General features: G+C 41.2%; 2 protein-coding genes across 4 annotated transcripts in view; one reads left to right on the top strand and one right to left on the bottom strand.

Moving 5' to 3' along the window:
• Positions 1-2,893, bottom strand: part of cog6 (component of oligomeric golgi complex 6) — a 30,107-nt gene extending 27,214 nt beyond the window's left edge. Inside the window, exons 1-4 of one of the 2 annotated variants that reach the window (XM_061781616.1) lie at positions 2,653-2,893; positions 1,314-1,457; positions 675-746; positions 527-585 (exon numbers count right to left, since the gene is read on the bottom strand). In XM_061781616.1, coding sequence (XP_061637600.1) covers positions 527-585; positions 675-746; positions 1,314-1,457; positions 2,653-2,793 — 416 coding nt within the window. In that variant the 5' untranslated portion in view covers positions 2,794-2,893. The remainder of the gene's footprint in view (positions 1-526; positions 586-674; positions 747-1,313; positions 1,458-2,652) is intronic. The other variant, XM_061781617.1, reaches the window with a different exon arrangement.
• A 1,810-nt stretch (positions 2,894-4,703) lies between these two features.
• LOC133482297 (LHFPL tetraspan subfamily member 6 protein) overlaps positions 4,704-13,712 on the top strand; it is a 55,849-nt gene continuing 46,840 nt past the window's right edge. Inside the window, exons 1-2 of one of the 2 annotated variants that reach the window (XM_061782294.1) lie at positions 4,704-5,053; positions 6,372-6,860. In XM_061782294.1, the coding sequence (XP_061638278.1) occupies positions 6,476-6,860 (385 nt within the window). In that variant the 5' untranslated portion in view covers positions 4,704-5,053; positions 6,372-6,475. The remainder of the gene's footprint in view (positions 5,054-6,371; positions 6,861-13,712) is intronic. The other variant, XM_061782293.1, reaches the window with a different exon arrangement.

The raw sequence follows: 13,712 nt of genomic DNA, 5'->3' as shown, positions 1-13,712 counted from the left end.
GGGATTAGAGGTGCAACAATTCATCGACAACTAATCGATTATCAAATTATTCTGCAACTATTTTGATTGATTAAAGGTTTAGAGCCCTTTTTCAACTGAACATTGTTCAAAACCTCTGATTTGAGCCAATAAAGAGTAAATATTCTCAGATTTGTGTTGTCCTTCTTGAAAGCAGACTGATTATCTTTGTTTTTAATCCAAATACCGTAAGACGTTTGCAAACATCTGCTTTGCAGCTGCAATGATCAACATTTTTCCCTATTTTCTGACATGTTACAGACCAAACCAGTAACTGAATCATAAATGCAAAATACATTTGTATCTGATTATTCAATTCATCGATGGAATAATCGAGTCTAAAGATATTTGAAAGCTGCAGCCATGATTGGGACTTGCTTGGCTAATATTTATGAAAGACTCGCCTTGACTTTGACTTGGTATTCATCAGATTTGACCGGATGAACTAGCGACATAATCCGGATAAGCGCTATTGAAGATGGAAGGATGATAATGACAGTATGCTCACTTTTCTCCTTGAAGCTTGTTGGTTTTCACAATCAAGTCTTGAGTTTGCTCCTTGGCAGCCTGTCAAATGTAAAAATAGTCACAAACGCACATCGCCTATAAATGAACAATAATGAAACAAAATCCCAAGACGACACATTTGACTCCACCTTTAACCTGCTGGTCATCTCCGCACAGCAGGTGGTCATGGCCTGAACGTCCTCGTGAACGCTCTCCAGCTCCTGCGGAGAGAACGAGGGAAAAACAGTACAGTGAACCCGCAATAGGGGGAACGTTCGCAAGCTAGAGTATTTGTATTATGAGACTTCAAGGGGGCGTGGCCTAGTGGGTGACATCACGTGCGCCGACTCAAGCTGGAGTTGAACAGTTTCCTGCTCCATGCTCCTTGCAAGAGTTTTCATTTTGCATTTGTGTGATTGACTGTTTGTCCCGTTCAATAAATCGCCGAAAGTGCATTGGTGAGTGCGACTGTTCTTTTTTTCACATCTCTCAAGCGGTGGCGTATCTTTAGCTCGCTCTTAAGTCTAAATTTGGCTCACAACACGAAGCAAAGTTAAATTAAAAAAATTGACCAAGCGAGGACTCGTAACTCAAGAAACTCATAAGCACTACTAAGTCAAGGTACCAGTGTATACGGTAAAAACCCATCAAAACGATCGCCATAGATCACAGATTTCCTCGATATGTTCCACACAACAAAAAACTGCGACGTAGCAGGCTCGTGGTAGATGAGTCACGATATACTGTAAACACGACTGCGAGGACCGGCTGAATAATGCGTCTATTACGTCTTTGACTTCTTTAAATATCTGCGCAAAGTCCTCGTTGATGGCCAGGCTCCTTCGCTCGATGTCACCGCGCAGGTTCCTCCGTGTGCGCAGGCTGTTCTCGGTGAAGAACGCCGACAGAGCCGTCAGAGCCTCCAGCATCTCCTGCAATCACGCCACAAAAGCAGCTTGATCGAAATGGAATACGACATACCCTCACTGTTCAGGTTTACTGAGGCCACGCATTAAAATGACATTCAAGACACGTACAAAAAATAATTATAATAATATCCAGATAAATCACACGAGGATAGAGTGGTTTTCATTGTGGTAGGATGAGAAGTATGAACAGATAGCATTCTGAAATCCTACTGGTTTGTACGCAATCCTTCGCACCTGCACATGACACAAGTAACAAATCGTCACACTTGGACATAGAGAGCAAACACATAGCCTGAAGATGGTCCGTGGCAGAGAATCCAAACCAAAAGTCCCAACCGAGTACCAGCAGCGAGGAGGTTGATAGCCAACACTTGTACATCGCCGGCCTTACCTGGAAGTATTTTTTTGAACTGGTCGGAATGCCAAAACAACTCTTTCAAATGCGCTGCGAACCCAAATAACATCAGCTAATGGCGTTCCAAAACTTGCCATCTGATTTGAAAAAGCATATTGAGCTAAGCTGAAAGTTTGTTATTATCAAGGGTGTGGAGAAGGTGTGAGATGTGATATTCAACTTTAGCCAAATGTTATCTAAATTTAGATTATTGCTACAGTATATGCAATACTTGTAAGTTAATTGTGGACAATTATAGTTTCCATTATGATCAGTTGGTTATTGACAAAATGTTCTAGTGACCTATTAACCACCTGGACTCAGTACGTTGCGAGGCTGTGGGGAGAATACTTCCCAATGTAACAATTTTATAGAACTTTATAGTCATTATGACATTTATTTATTTTATTGGGGTGGGGGTGGTGCACAATAGGCTCCTGTGACGCAGCCTAATCTTTTAAAGTTTAAGTACTTCTGAAACCACTACTTTTCCACTTTTATTTAAGTAAAAATCTTGAGATGATACTTCAACAGTAACGAAGGTAAATACTTTAGACGCCTCTGCCCGGAACTGTGAGGTAGTCGTTTCAACCACTGAAACACCGTGCTACCCTATACTGTTCATTTTCTCAGCCAGCATTCTCTAAAGTGTCTTCGAAATGTCAAGGCATCACTGCCTTGTACATCTATATTGCAAATAACACGCTTTTCTGTGACAGTTGTGCGTAATACGACTATTAAAGCGAGGTTTAAAGGGCCTAGCTTGCCGAATTAGCCGCCGCTAGCTCTCTTAGCAAGTATTACCTTGTCATTGTCAAGCTGCGTCTCCAATATTTTATTCAGCTTCCTCGACAGCGGGTTGTTGGGCTGAGACGTTGCGTTTGTACTCTGTATCAATTCAGCAGAAGAGCTACAGGCTGCTATTTCTACTTTAACGTCAGCCATTGTAAATAATAATTAAAAAACAAAAATTAAAAAACGCGTTTTCCTTCTCCACGTCAACTAGTTTTGTTTTGGTCCGTTCCGGATTGACGTCCGGTCAGTGAGTATGGGAACTAAGATAATGTCAAATAGTTCCCATCAACAATTCTTTTTTCCCCCTTCCAAAAATGATAAATAAGGCGACCGCGGAACGGTAGTGTTCTAAATAAATTGTAATTCCGCTAACATTAAACATGCATTTTTCCTAAAAACATAATAATTGACAATGTTTAAAAAAAAAAAACTAATCACAATATGATTAGGATAAACTAATTCACTGTCAAGCAATTGCCTCGATATGACCATTTCACAACTAAAAAATATTTCAAAAATATCTTAACTCATGACGTTTTCAAGATAGCAGTGATACATTCAATGAATCCTGTTAATCCGAAAACAGATTAACATTCCTGAATAATCCAATTGATTGTTATTTTGTAATCAGCAATTGACCACATGCCGAGCTATTTAGAATACAAAATTTGCTGGTGTTGAAATTCAATCCAAATGAATAGCTGGAACGAATACTAATATTATATAATATCGTGACATAACTAAGAGGTAATCCACTGTGCGTTTTACAAAGAAGATTGAAGTATTAGGGTCACATTGCAATATCTGCAACAATCAGTTGTGTTTGTTTTGATGTGTTGATTTAACAATACATTTATTGTTTTTGGTCGTCAGTGGTGTAGGACTGCACTGCAATCGAAGAGCTCTTTTTAATATTTTGGTTACCTTTTTTAGAGAACCGAGTGGTATCTCTAGATAGAATTTCCTGGTATTTATTGTTACCATTCAATCCAAATGACTAGATGCAGGTCTTACTAATATTGTATAATATCGTTACATAACCGAGGTAATCTCCTGTACGTCACATGAATAAATCAGCAAAATAAGGGGTGAAAGACTGAATTATTAAGGATACATATTGCAACAGGTGAAACAACCTTTTTTTTTGTTTGTTATTGTTTGTTTAATAGGGCAGTTTCAGAGCGGTATTAAGTGAACAACACATGTGTTTTTGTGGTTTTCAGTGGTGCAGACCTGCACAGTGACAATCTGAGAACTTTGCCTTAATTTATTTAGCAAAATGAGGGGCCGAAACATTAGGATTCATGAAAATGTCAAAGAAAAATGTAACATTATTAGCTTTGTTTTAAGACGGCAACGCATTACATTGCGGTAATTTAAAACACATTTGATTATTTCTCAAAATAGTTAAGTGGTTTATTATAAATAATTAGTCCGCTGGGAATAATAAAATAAAAAAAAATAATAAAAGTATTTTTTTTATTTTATGACGGTTTATTGGATTATAAGTAAACTAATTTCAAATAATTCCATTAAAAAAATTTTGCTATTAAAATTTACATATTTACCAGATAAGATTTATTGGTTAATTGGCGTTTTGTCAATCAAATAAAAAAAATCGTTAATTTTTCAGTTTTTCAGATACGCCACCGCTTGATACATTTATTCAATAATTGATTCTATTTAAATGAATTAGAAATAATACAATTCAAATGATATTTGTTCCTTTATGATCAAAATAAACATATTTACATATTCTAAATCCAAATTGATTGGTTTGTTGTGAACAACCTATACATGTGCACTTACATTTTAGACAATATTTAATATTTTTAATTAATTACAATTTTAAAAAATACAATCACAAATTCTAATTGTTATTTTATTGTCAAAATCGACATTGACATATTTTACCAGTTCTTTTGCTAGTTTAAAACAAAAATTTTATCGAGGACTAATGTGGCTCATGTTTTTTTTTTTTTTTAAATCCAATGTACACACAAGTTTGTGTATTTTACTAGATGTCACTGAACGCCTCATGGCGCGTTCAGGGACCGCTCGTCGCGGCGGTCCGGCCCCTGGGTGGGGATTGGTGTGATTGATGGTCACCTCCGGAGAGGCGCGTACGCTCGCTCGGCGCATTTGTCACTCGCTCCGGTGTCTTTCCCCACGCGAGCACGCAGCCGCTTTCATCGATTACGCACTCATCGTCAAACGTTATCGATGAGGACGAAGTGACCCGCGAAATCGTTCGCGTACCGACCAAAGGAATTTCGCTCCTCTTTTTTTTTTTGTTGTTGTTGCTTTTTCGTGATTGTGGAAAAGTTTTACCAACGGACGCAGCTGGAGTCCGCGGATGGGAAGAAGCCGGAGGCGACAAACGCACTTTATTCCGGAGCTCCCCCAATATGTAAGACGCCCCTTTTCTGCTTTCCTGGTAGTCATTTTACATTCTTTATTATTAACATTCCGACGGTGTGAGCACTGCGATAAGTCACTTCCTGCAGCGGATGGTGTGCAGTGCACGGCAGCGCTCAGCAAACATTTACATTCAACCGCTTATAGGTCACCCAACATGTTTTTTTTTTTTTTAATTTATTATTGTTTTGCAGTGTATGAAGGATCACATTGTAGTGAATGATTTACTTCCTAATAATTCAGGGAGTTTTATTACGCCGGACCAGTGAAGTTCCCCAAGATTTCTTGGGCTCATGAAGTACACGCGTGCACGATAAAGATGATTTGTCAATATGAAAGGGAAGGAGAATAACGGAATTTGTGACGTATAATAATCCACAAATGCTCATAACCATCGTAACTGTTCAGAAATGGACTGAGTGAGAAACCAACCACTAACCTTTGCTGCTGACCAATGAAAAGTGACAATAAACCAAACACTTATGCTGTATGTAATGATTAACATGTATAGTGACACAACCAAGTGTCAAACTCATTTTTGCCACGTCGTAGTTACGACCGTTATGAATGTGAGCCCATGTAAGTGAATGAACACCTCTTATAATTACATATACACAACAAATTGATGGGTAACTAGTTCTGAAATCAGAAGCGTATATATATTGAAAAAAAAATGTTTTTCCAACAATTATTACAAATATTTTAAAAGGGGGACTGGAAACAAAAAAATGCTTGCAATTTCTCAACGTTATTACAAGTGAAGACAATTTGAAAATGTTATATTTTCGCAAAAAAAACAAAGTCGACACACATGATTTGCTTTTGCGGGCCGCATAAATTGATGTGGCAGGCCGGATCTGGCCCCCAGGCCACCAGTTTGACACCCGTCAAGTAGACAGACCAATGAAAAGTCACATAATCGACCAGCCAATGACAAGTGACGTAACCAACTAATCGCATGGGTGCAACGACTTACATGTAGGCTGACCAATGTACATTCCTTTCTGGAATGTATCAGTGCTCTGTATTAAGTATAAAATCCGTATGTGAACTTAAAAGTCAAAGTTAAATGTATTTACAGTATATTGCGCATTTCCTACACAAGGTAACTCAATGTGCTATACAATGATTAAAAGCATTTAAAAATAAAGAGAAAATACAAATAAATGAAAAAAACAACATCTTGAAAAATGAAAAAAAAAACTGCTTAAAAATCAATAGAAACATTTTGGGGGAAAAGTGTAGGAAGAAGAAGGACCTTAAAAAGCTGCACAGTGTATAAAAGTGCTGTTTTTTCTTCTTGCCGTCAGGGCCCCGCAGACACTGAGGAGGTGAAGACCGCCACGCTTGCTTCCCTCAACGCCTCCTTGCCGCAACTCACTCCCAGCGCCAGTTCCCCCGCGTGCGATCCCACATGGCGTCCAGTCTGACGTGCGCCGGCGTGGTGTGGGCGCTGCTGTCCCTGCTGTGCGCCGCCGCCTCCTGCGTGGGCTTCTTCATGCCCTACTGGCTGCTGGGCACACAGATGGACAAGCCCGTGTCTTTCGGTACCTTCCGCCGATGTTCGTACCCGGTGCGCGACGAGGAGCGTCAGGCCACCGTCATGCTGGAGCAGTGCGGCCGCTACGCCTCCTTCTACGGCATCCCGAGCCTGGAGTGGCGCATCTGCACGGTGGTGACGGGCGTGGGTTGCGGCCTCCTCCTGTTGGTGGCGCTCACCGCTCTCATGGGTTGCTGCATCTCCGAGCTCATCTCGCGTACTATCGGTCGCGTGGCCGGAGGCATCCAGTTTGTCGGAGGTAAGTGTCCGCGTTGTCGTGCGTTCTGATTGGGACTGGGCTAAGTAGCGCTACGAATGAATCAGCGGTGATTCGGATTGACTCGCGAATCCCAATTTAAAAAAATGAATCCCGAATCAGAATTTCTGCATTCGAATCAAAACGAGTCAAAGAATAAAATACGTCTCACTTTATTCCATTTTGACTTTGTGCGCATTGCGTCTAGCTTCACCGAGATCTCCAAAAGTTTGTTTGCTGAAGGAGGCTTGCGTTTAGCCTAACTTTCCAGTGAGTGGCACAGATAACATGGAAGCGCCACCACGAAAGCAGAAGGAGCCATTGCCGGAGAAGGCGCCCGCTGCACAACGGTAGATTTAACATTAATCCAACACAGCATGAAGCTCGAGCACGCTAGGTAGCCAGCAGGCTAAGTAGCAGCGGGCTAGCTGGAAACGCAGCAGTAGGTTCAGTCAGTTCAGTTCAGTTGTATTTAACTTTTAAGTACAATACATTTGCACCAAACGTTTTGGGACTTTTTTTTTTAAACATTTCTTTGGGTACAATTTGTATTTAATGTCTCTACAATATATTTTCATTGAATTATTATTATTATTATTATTTTTATTTTTTTTTTAAATTATCCTTTTTTTAACCACAGTGTTATATTAGCAAGACATTTTGGACAGCTAGATACTTCCAACCTTGTGGGAACAGTTTGTGGAAGGCGCTTTTTTTCTTTTCTTTTTGCCGTTGTGCATGTGTAATGATTGACATGTGACTGAGTAATGATGAGTCAATGACTTATCTAAAACTGACCAATGAAAAGTGAAGCGACGTAACCAACCAATCGCCGGTGCCGCGAGTATCGACTAAAATGTAGACGGCCGATGATTGCCACGCGGTGGAACGCTGCGTCTGGCATCCCAATGTTTTCCTTCCATCGTGTCAATTTAAAGCAGCCGTCTTGTCACTTGCTGTGTTTTTCTGGGCGGTATGTGCATGCGCTGCAGACGTGCTGGCGCGTGTTCAAAAATGTTGTTTTTAGTTCAAGTGGTGTCCGCGAGCGTCATGTGACTGGCGTCTGTGGGAAGGAAGCCCACGCTGCGCCTTCAGAGGCCGGACTTGAGCTCTCCAGCTGTGAAAGCGTCTTTTTTGGCAGTTTGATCAACGCCCACGTTTGTGTTGTGTGTGTGTGTGTGTGCGTACGCTTTTGTTTACGTCTGTTGTGCGGCTTTATGCACATGTGGGCTGGTGGCTCCTGAGGGCCGGTCTTCGGCGAGGGCTTAGTGGCCTACTTCAAGACGCCGCAGCCCTCTCATTAACTGGGCGACACTCGCTCGCATTCTGTGGCTCGCCGCGCTGCTATTTGCAATCCCCGTCACGCCGCGCGAGTTGGAAAAGTGACAGCGAGGCAGGTTGCGGACGGATTTGACGGCGCGTGCGGATGAGGATAAGGATAAGGACCACCGTGTCCCATTTCTAAAAGACTTGCTTCCATCACACAACACTCATCAGTATAATAAAACACGTTCGCAACTTGAATGCTGAATAAACGCATCATTTCTTAACGTTTCAATATCATACAAGTATCATATGAAAATAGGACTGACATGTAGACTGTCTCGTGCCGCTTTCCGACCGAGGACGTCAACAGCAGACAATCTTACGTGGCATAAGATTATCTTTTGGTCTGAGGTGTGTTAAGAGTGGATTTGTCCCGATTTTATGGTCCGCAACGGGTCGGGCCCGACAATCTTAAATAATGAACGTGTTCAATATGCACGAGCAAAAAGTCTTCATGTGGGTGGGGGGGGAGCCAGCGTCTCCCCGAGTCGTGACGCCGAACACAATATAGCCAATCAAGAAGCGCCCTTAGACCGTCAATCATGTCTTACCCGATGATGTTATTTTTTTTGTGTGTATAAAAGTGGGTTCCCCAGACGGCAACAAGTATTTGCCAAAGCACGTCGTTTTGTTGAGGACATCGCCATTTTACAAGGCTCCCGGGTCCGCCATCCTTCAGAAACACCAAAAGTCTTTCTCCTTGTTCGGATCATGATCATGCAAGATTTCGAAATCAGCAGCGGAACAGAATCTTTTTGTGTATATGACCAAAACGGTTTTACGCCTGATTTTTTTTTTCTGTGTGGTCTTTGAAGATTTGAAAAATCCTTGTGTGTACCAGGCTCAGCACAATGTCAGCGCCGTTGTCGCTGTTGATTGAAGTATAGACTGAACAATGAAAAATGACCGGATTATTATTGACAAAAGAAATTGACGTCACGTCTAACTATTTAGAGAATGAGCGTAAATGTAAACAAACAAAAAAAAAAAAATATATATATATATATATATATATATATATGAAATCTGGCTGTCTGAGCCTCACATGCTAATTTCAAGATCACAATGTTATTTTTAGTTAGCGGATTAAACAAACGAATATGCCTGTCTTTTTTTTCTGCAAATTTTCCCCACATTTCCTAATCCAGTTCATACTCGGCAGCGGAGTGGTTACAGTATAAAAGTGTGACGGGGGGGGCGGGGGCAAGGTGGTGGGGGTGGGGGCCGACTGCACACAGATCTTTCAAAAGCAGATGTCTCACAAGGACTAATTGGAAGCGACACAATCGGGAAGCTTCACATTGTGCTTCACCCAACGCGGAGACGCGGGGGGTGCTGGGAAACCCGACGATTGGAACGCTCCCTGGGATGCGTTCGGCAGTGGGACAGTTTGGGTGGGTGGCGTTAAATAAAGGATCATTTAATTTGTTTTCCCGTCCAGTGTCATAAACACAATGCCTACTATTGTTAAACGATGTTGTTGTTTAGCTCGCCGGCTACATTTAGCAATGTCGTCGCAAAGGCCAAAATGTCCTCTAGCGAGTGTTCTGTCTCACCAATCAAACTCCAATGACGGACTTAAAAAAGATTCCTGACTTGGATTAGGTTGTTAGGGATTTAGATCGGTTCGCTTCACCGCCCCCATCGTGGTTCTCCCTGCAGAGCCTCACCTCGTAGCTTTTTACAACCCCCCCCCGTGGCTTCTTGAATTGTGTCCTTTTTTGTGTTTCTACTCTCTCTTTGCTTCTAATGACTGAACTTGAGTGGACTGTCAGGACGTATTAGGGAGGAAAAGTGGCAAAAAAAATAAATAAAAAATGGAGTGCGCGACTCAAGTGCGACCAGCAGAGGCACCACTGATTCTGTCTCAACTAGATGCGATACTGAAGAAGAACATGACGTCATGTATGCGATGTTAAGCTACAGCTTAAGCTACACTGAAAAAACTCAAAATATTACCAAGAATAGCCGTCTTATTTCTAGTCAAAACTAATCTGAGTACACTTAAAATGATAATCATCACTCATCACCTAAAAAGTAACTTGTTTTTGGACAATTCCCACTTATTTGTTCGTGTACTATTGTAACATTGTCTGGGCTGCAACGTATCCAACATAGCTGAAGAAATTACTGATAATACAGAAGAGATTTTTAAGAACAATTTCCCAGTCTGGCAGACACAAACCATCTGCACCTCTTTGTCATCAGTATTCAATATTCCCTTTTGTCATAAGCTCAATACGTTCCATTCCTGCCTGTTCATGCATACTGTAAGTATAGCAATAATAAGCAAGATCTTCCTGGCACTTTTCTAAGCTTCTTTGCATTCTCATCTGACTTTCATTTGTACCCAACTGCACGTTGTAGCAATTTTCATTTACTCTCCTGCCGGACATCTGTGCAACATTTTAATATTACATTTAAAAGTCCAAAACGTAGGAATGATTTGGATATCGTATCTTTGAGATCTACGTCATCTTAGTCAGCCTTTAAAAAGTCATTGAAAACACATATAACCTTGTCCCGAGTCTTCACATTGGTTCGTTTTGTTTCTCCGCACCGTCATGAAATCCATAGTCTGTATCCATGTGTTATATATGTCGTAATATATTTTCTTTTGTTTTTGCACTTGTTCTTGTGATTTCAGTTACATTTGATATGATTTTCTGAAGGGAGTGGAATCCTGTACAAGCGCTCTCAGCTTCATTCCCTGTTTTTAAATTGTGCTAAATCAATAAATAAACCAACAAGTACACTTTTTTTTTTTTCCCAGGCTAAATTTAATCTGAAACGAGTAGAGAACTTTGCCATTTTAATAAGAAAGAAAAATAGTCCACTGGCAATTTTTTTCATAACAATGAGTCTTACTTTAAGTGTAATTGGATTAGTTTTAACTCGAAAGAAGACAAATACTCTTGGTGAGATTTTGGTGGTGCGTGAAATGACTGACGTGGAAACTGCCCAATGAACACTTGATGTGTGATGTAACCAACCAATCACTGGTGCTGCACGGAATGACAGACATTTAGAGAAACCATTGAAAATTGCCCGACCAACGGTTTTGGTTGTTACAGCTTCCACCGTATTTTCGTTTTGTAAAGCGCAAGGATGCTTTGCATAAGTAGTGGATGGACTCATTAAACAAATAAGCAAAACAGCTAAACCTTCAATCTGAGGGGATTGCTTCAATGCAGACTTTTGTAAACAGATGGTGCTTAAGGAGTTCTTTTATTTTTTAAAACAACCACACAGTCACATTTTGGCGCTGCTTTCTAGCAATGATAAACGACACATTAAAACAAAAAAGTGTGCGGCGGGGCAGGCTTTTAAGTGGTTATTTGGCTTGTGCTGTGGCCAGGTGCCAATCAGCTCAAACTTAAAAGAGAGTGAGATCGAGCATGAAAAGCAACAGAAGAGCACCGTTATCACTGCGCTCCACATTTCAATCTGTTTTTAGCAGATGTGGCTAAAGTACACACGCGCCATATTTAAGTAGAAGTGCAGATACTTCCTCATTAGACAAACGTAGTCAAGAGTCGAGCTGCAGGGAATAGAAGAAGGCTTCAAATGCCAGGTTTTTGTGATGTGACCAAAATGAGACCAAGATAAATCATTTCAAAACTCCTAGAACAGCTGAAGTTGATTCAGTTAGTCAGAGGACCTTTAAAGGGTCATCCGCAGAGGTTGAAAAAAGTAACGAGACTATTTTTGACAAAGTTGGGAGAGAAAAGTACAAATATGGTGGATATAAAAAGTCTACACGGCCCTGTTCAAATGCCAGGATTTTCTTTCCTTAAAAGATCATTCATTTCAAAAGGACTAGAACAGCTGAACTTTATTTGGGTTAATGAGAGGAAATTGAAACGGTCATCCACAGAGATTACAAAAAAATAGCTAGCTATTTTGACAAACTAAGAAGTACAAAGTACTGATATTTTCTGAGATTTTCAGATGTAGGGAGTGAAAGTCGTAATACTCGAGTAAAGTACAGCTGTATTGGGGGAAAAAAAAAAAAAGTGTTGTGTTGTGTTGTGTCAAGACGGCGTGCAGCAGGGTTATATTTTACACAGCCGCCGCGTCCTTGAAGCCCAAATGACAGGCTATGTTAGGATGCAAGCAGGAAGTTGTGTGACCTACAGTTCCTGCAGCCATGTTAAAAAAAAAAGTTTGTTGCCGTGTATTTATGTATGTGCCGTAAATTTTGGGTTATAACTCTAATTTTGTCTCTCTGGGGGAAATTGAGAGGCCCTGCCGGATGGGCCAAGAGGATTTATTATAGATTAAAGACATTTAATGTGTATTAAATTCCATGTGACCTCTGGGTCTTGACAGTTCCCGCATGAAATACGAGCAGCAAACGTGGCGTCGCGCATGCATGCGACATTTTGTCACAATTTTATATTCAAGACTTGCATCCGTTCGAGAGCCACAATTCCTCCAAATAAATCCTGACATTGAGATGAACTCGAACCTTCCACATTTTCTTCGGAAGTTGTGCCTATTCATTCCATGGCTACAATCTCAAGTTCTTTGCTGTGCAAAAGCATATTTTTGTTTCTTATTAAATATTAGTTAAATCCCATATTGCTTATTTTATTCTGTAAATGAATAGTTTTCAAAGTATGCTTTTGATTTTGAACGGTCTCTCTGGCCTCACAAGAGTCGCGGGTGCCGGCTTCTATGCCGGCCGACTTTGGGCAAGAGACCTAAGGGTAGGTTTAGGACGTTTTGAGCACTTTGGAGGGGTTAAAGGTTTGGATTATGAGGGTTTGTGCGCCTTCATAGCTGTAGTTTCAAATGAAGTGTTTCAATTCCAAATTGCGAAATCCACTTTAGGATTCATTGTACTTGCTTTTCATCTGATAGCAACACTATCAAATCAACTTCATTTGCCTCATTGGATTCATTCTCGGTCGTGTGGGCCAAAAGCGTACAACCGGGTCGCGCGTTGGCCTGTGATCCACACACTTAAAAGACATGTCAGCACGTTACAGATGGACCGCCTACATTGTGGCTTCCATACTCTTGTTGCCAAGGGCTTCTTGGCACACCAGCACGTTATCCTGTTTTTGAAGGCACACCAACACAGCCGACCTCTTTTGTCCTTGTGCGAGCTCAGCCGGCTGGATCTCGCCACCAGCCCTCGACGCCCCCCCCCCCCCCCCCCCCCCCCCCTCCCCGAGCATCCATACGTACTGTACATTCCGGTCCTTTTCCGATAAAGAGCTCATCGTTCTCACTCTGCTGACATTTCACGAAGACCTGCCACCCTCCTCTTGGTTACTGTTGCTAAGACAGACAAGATTTCAGGAGAAATATGAACACGTTTTTTTGTACATATATGTTTAGGGTTAGGCTTTAGCCTGAAATTTCAGGATGAAACTAAAATGCCTTCATTTGACCTTCTCTAAACTTTCTTTGTGACTCTTCCAATCTCTTCCAATACATTTCCCGGTTCAATTAAAATTGCTATTCAGGCAGTCAGTCCTCTTCATCATGCCAATCGCATTTTGACAACACCGAGCAATT

The sequence above is a fragment of the Phyllopteryx taeniolatus genome, chromosome 8 (genome assembly GCF_024500385.1).
Source record: "Phyllopteryx taeniolatus isolate TA_2022b chromosome 8, UOR_Ptae_1.2, whole genome shotgun sequence".
Lineage (NCBI taxonomy): Eukaryota > Metazoa > Chordata > Actinopteri > Syngnathiformes > Syngnathidae > Phyllopteryx > Phyllopteryx taeniolatus.
Note: the sequence above shows the minus strand (reverse complement) of the source record. Positions and strands in the feature narration are given on the sequence as shown.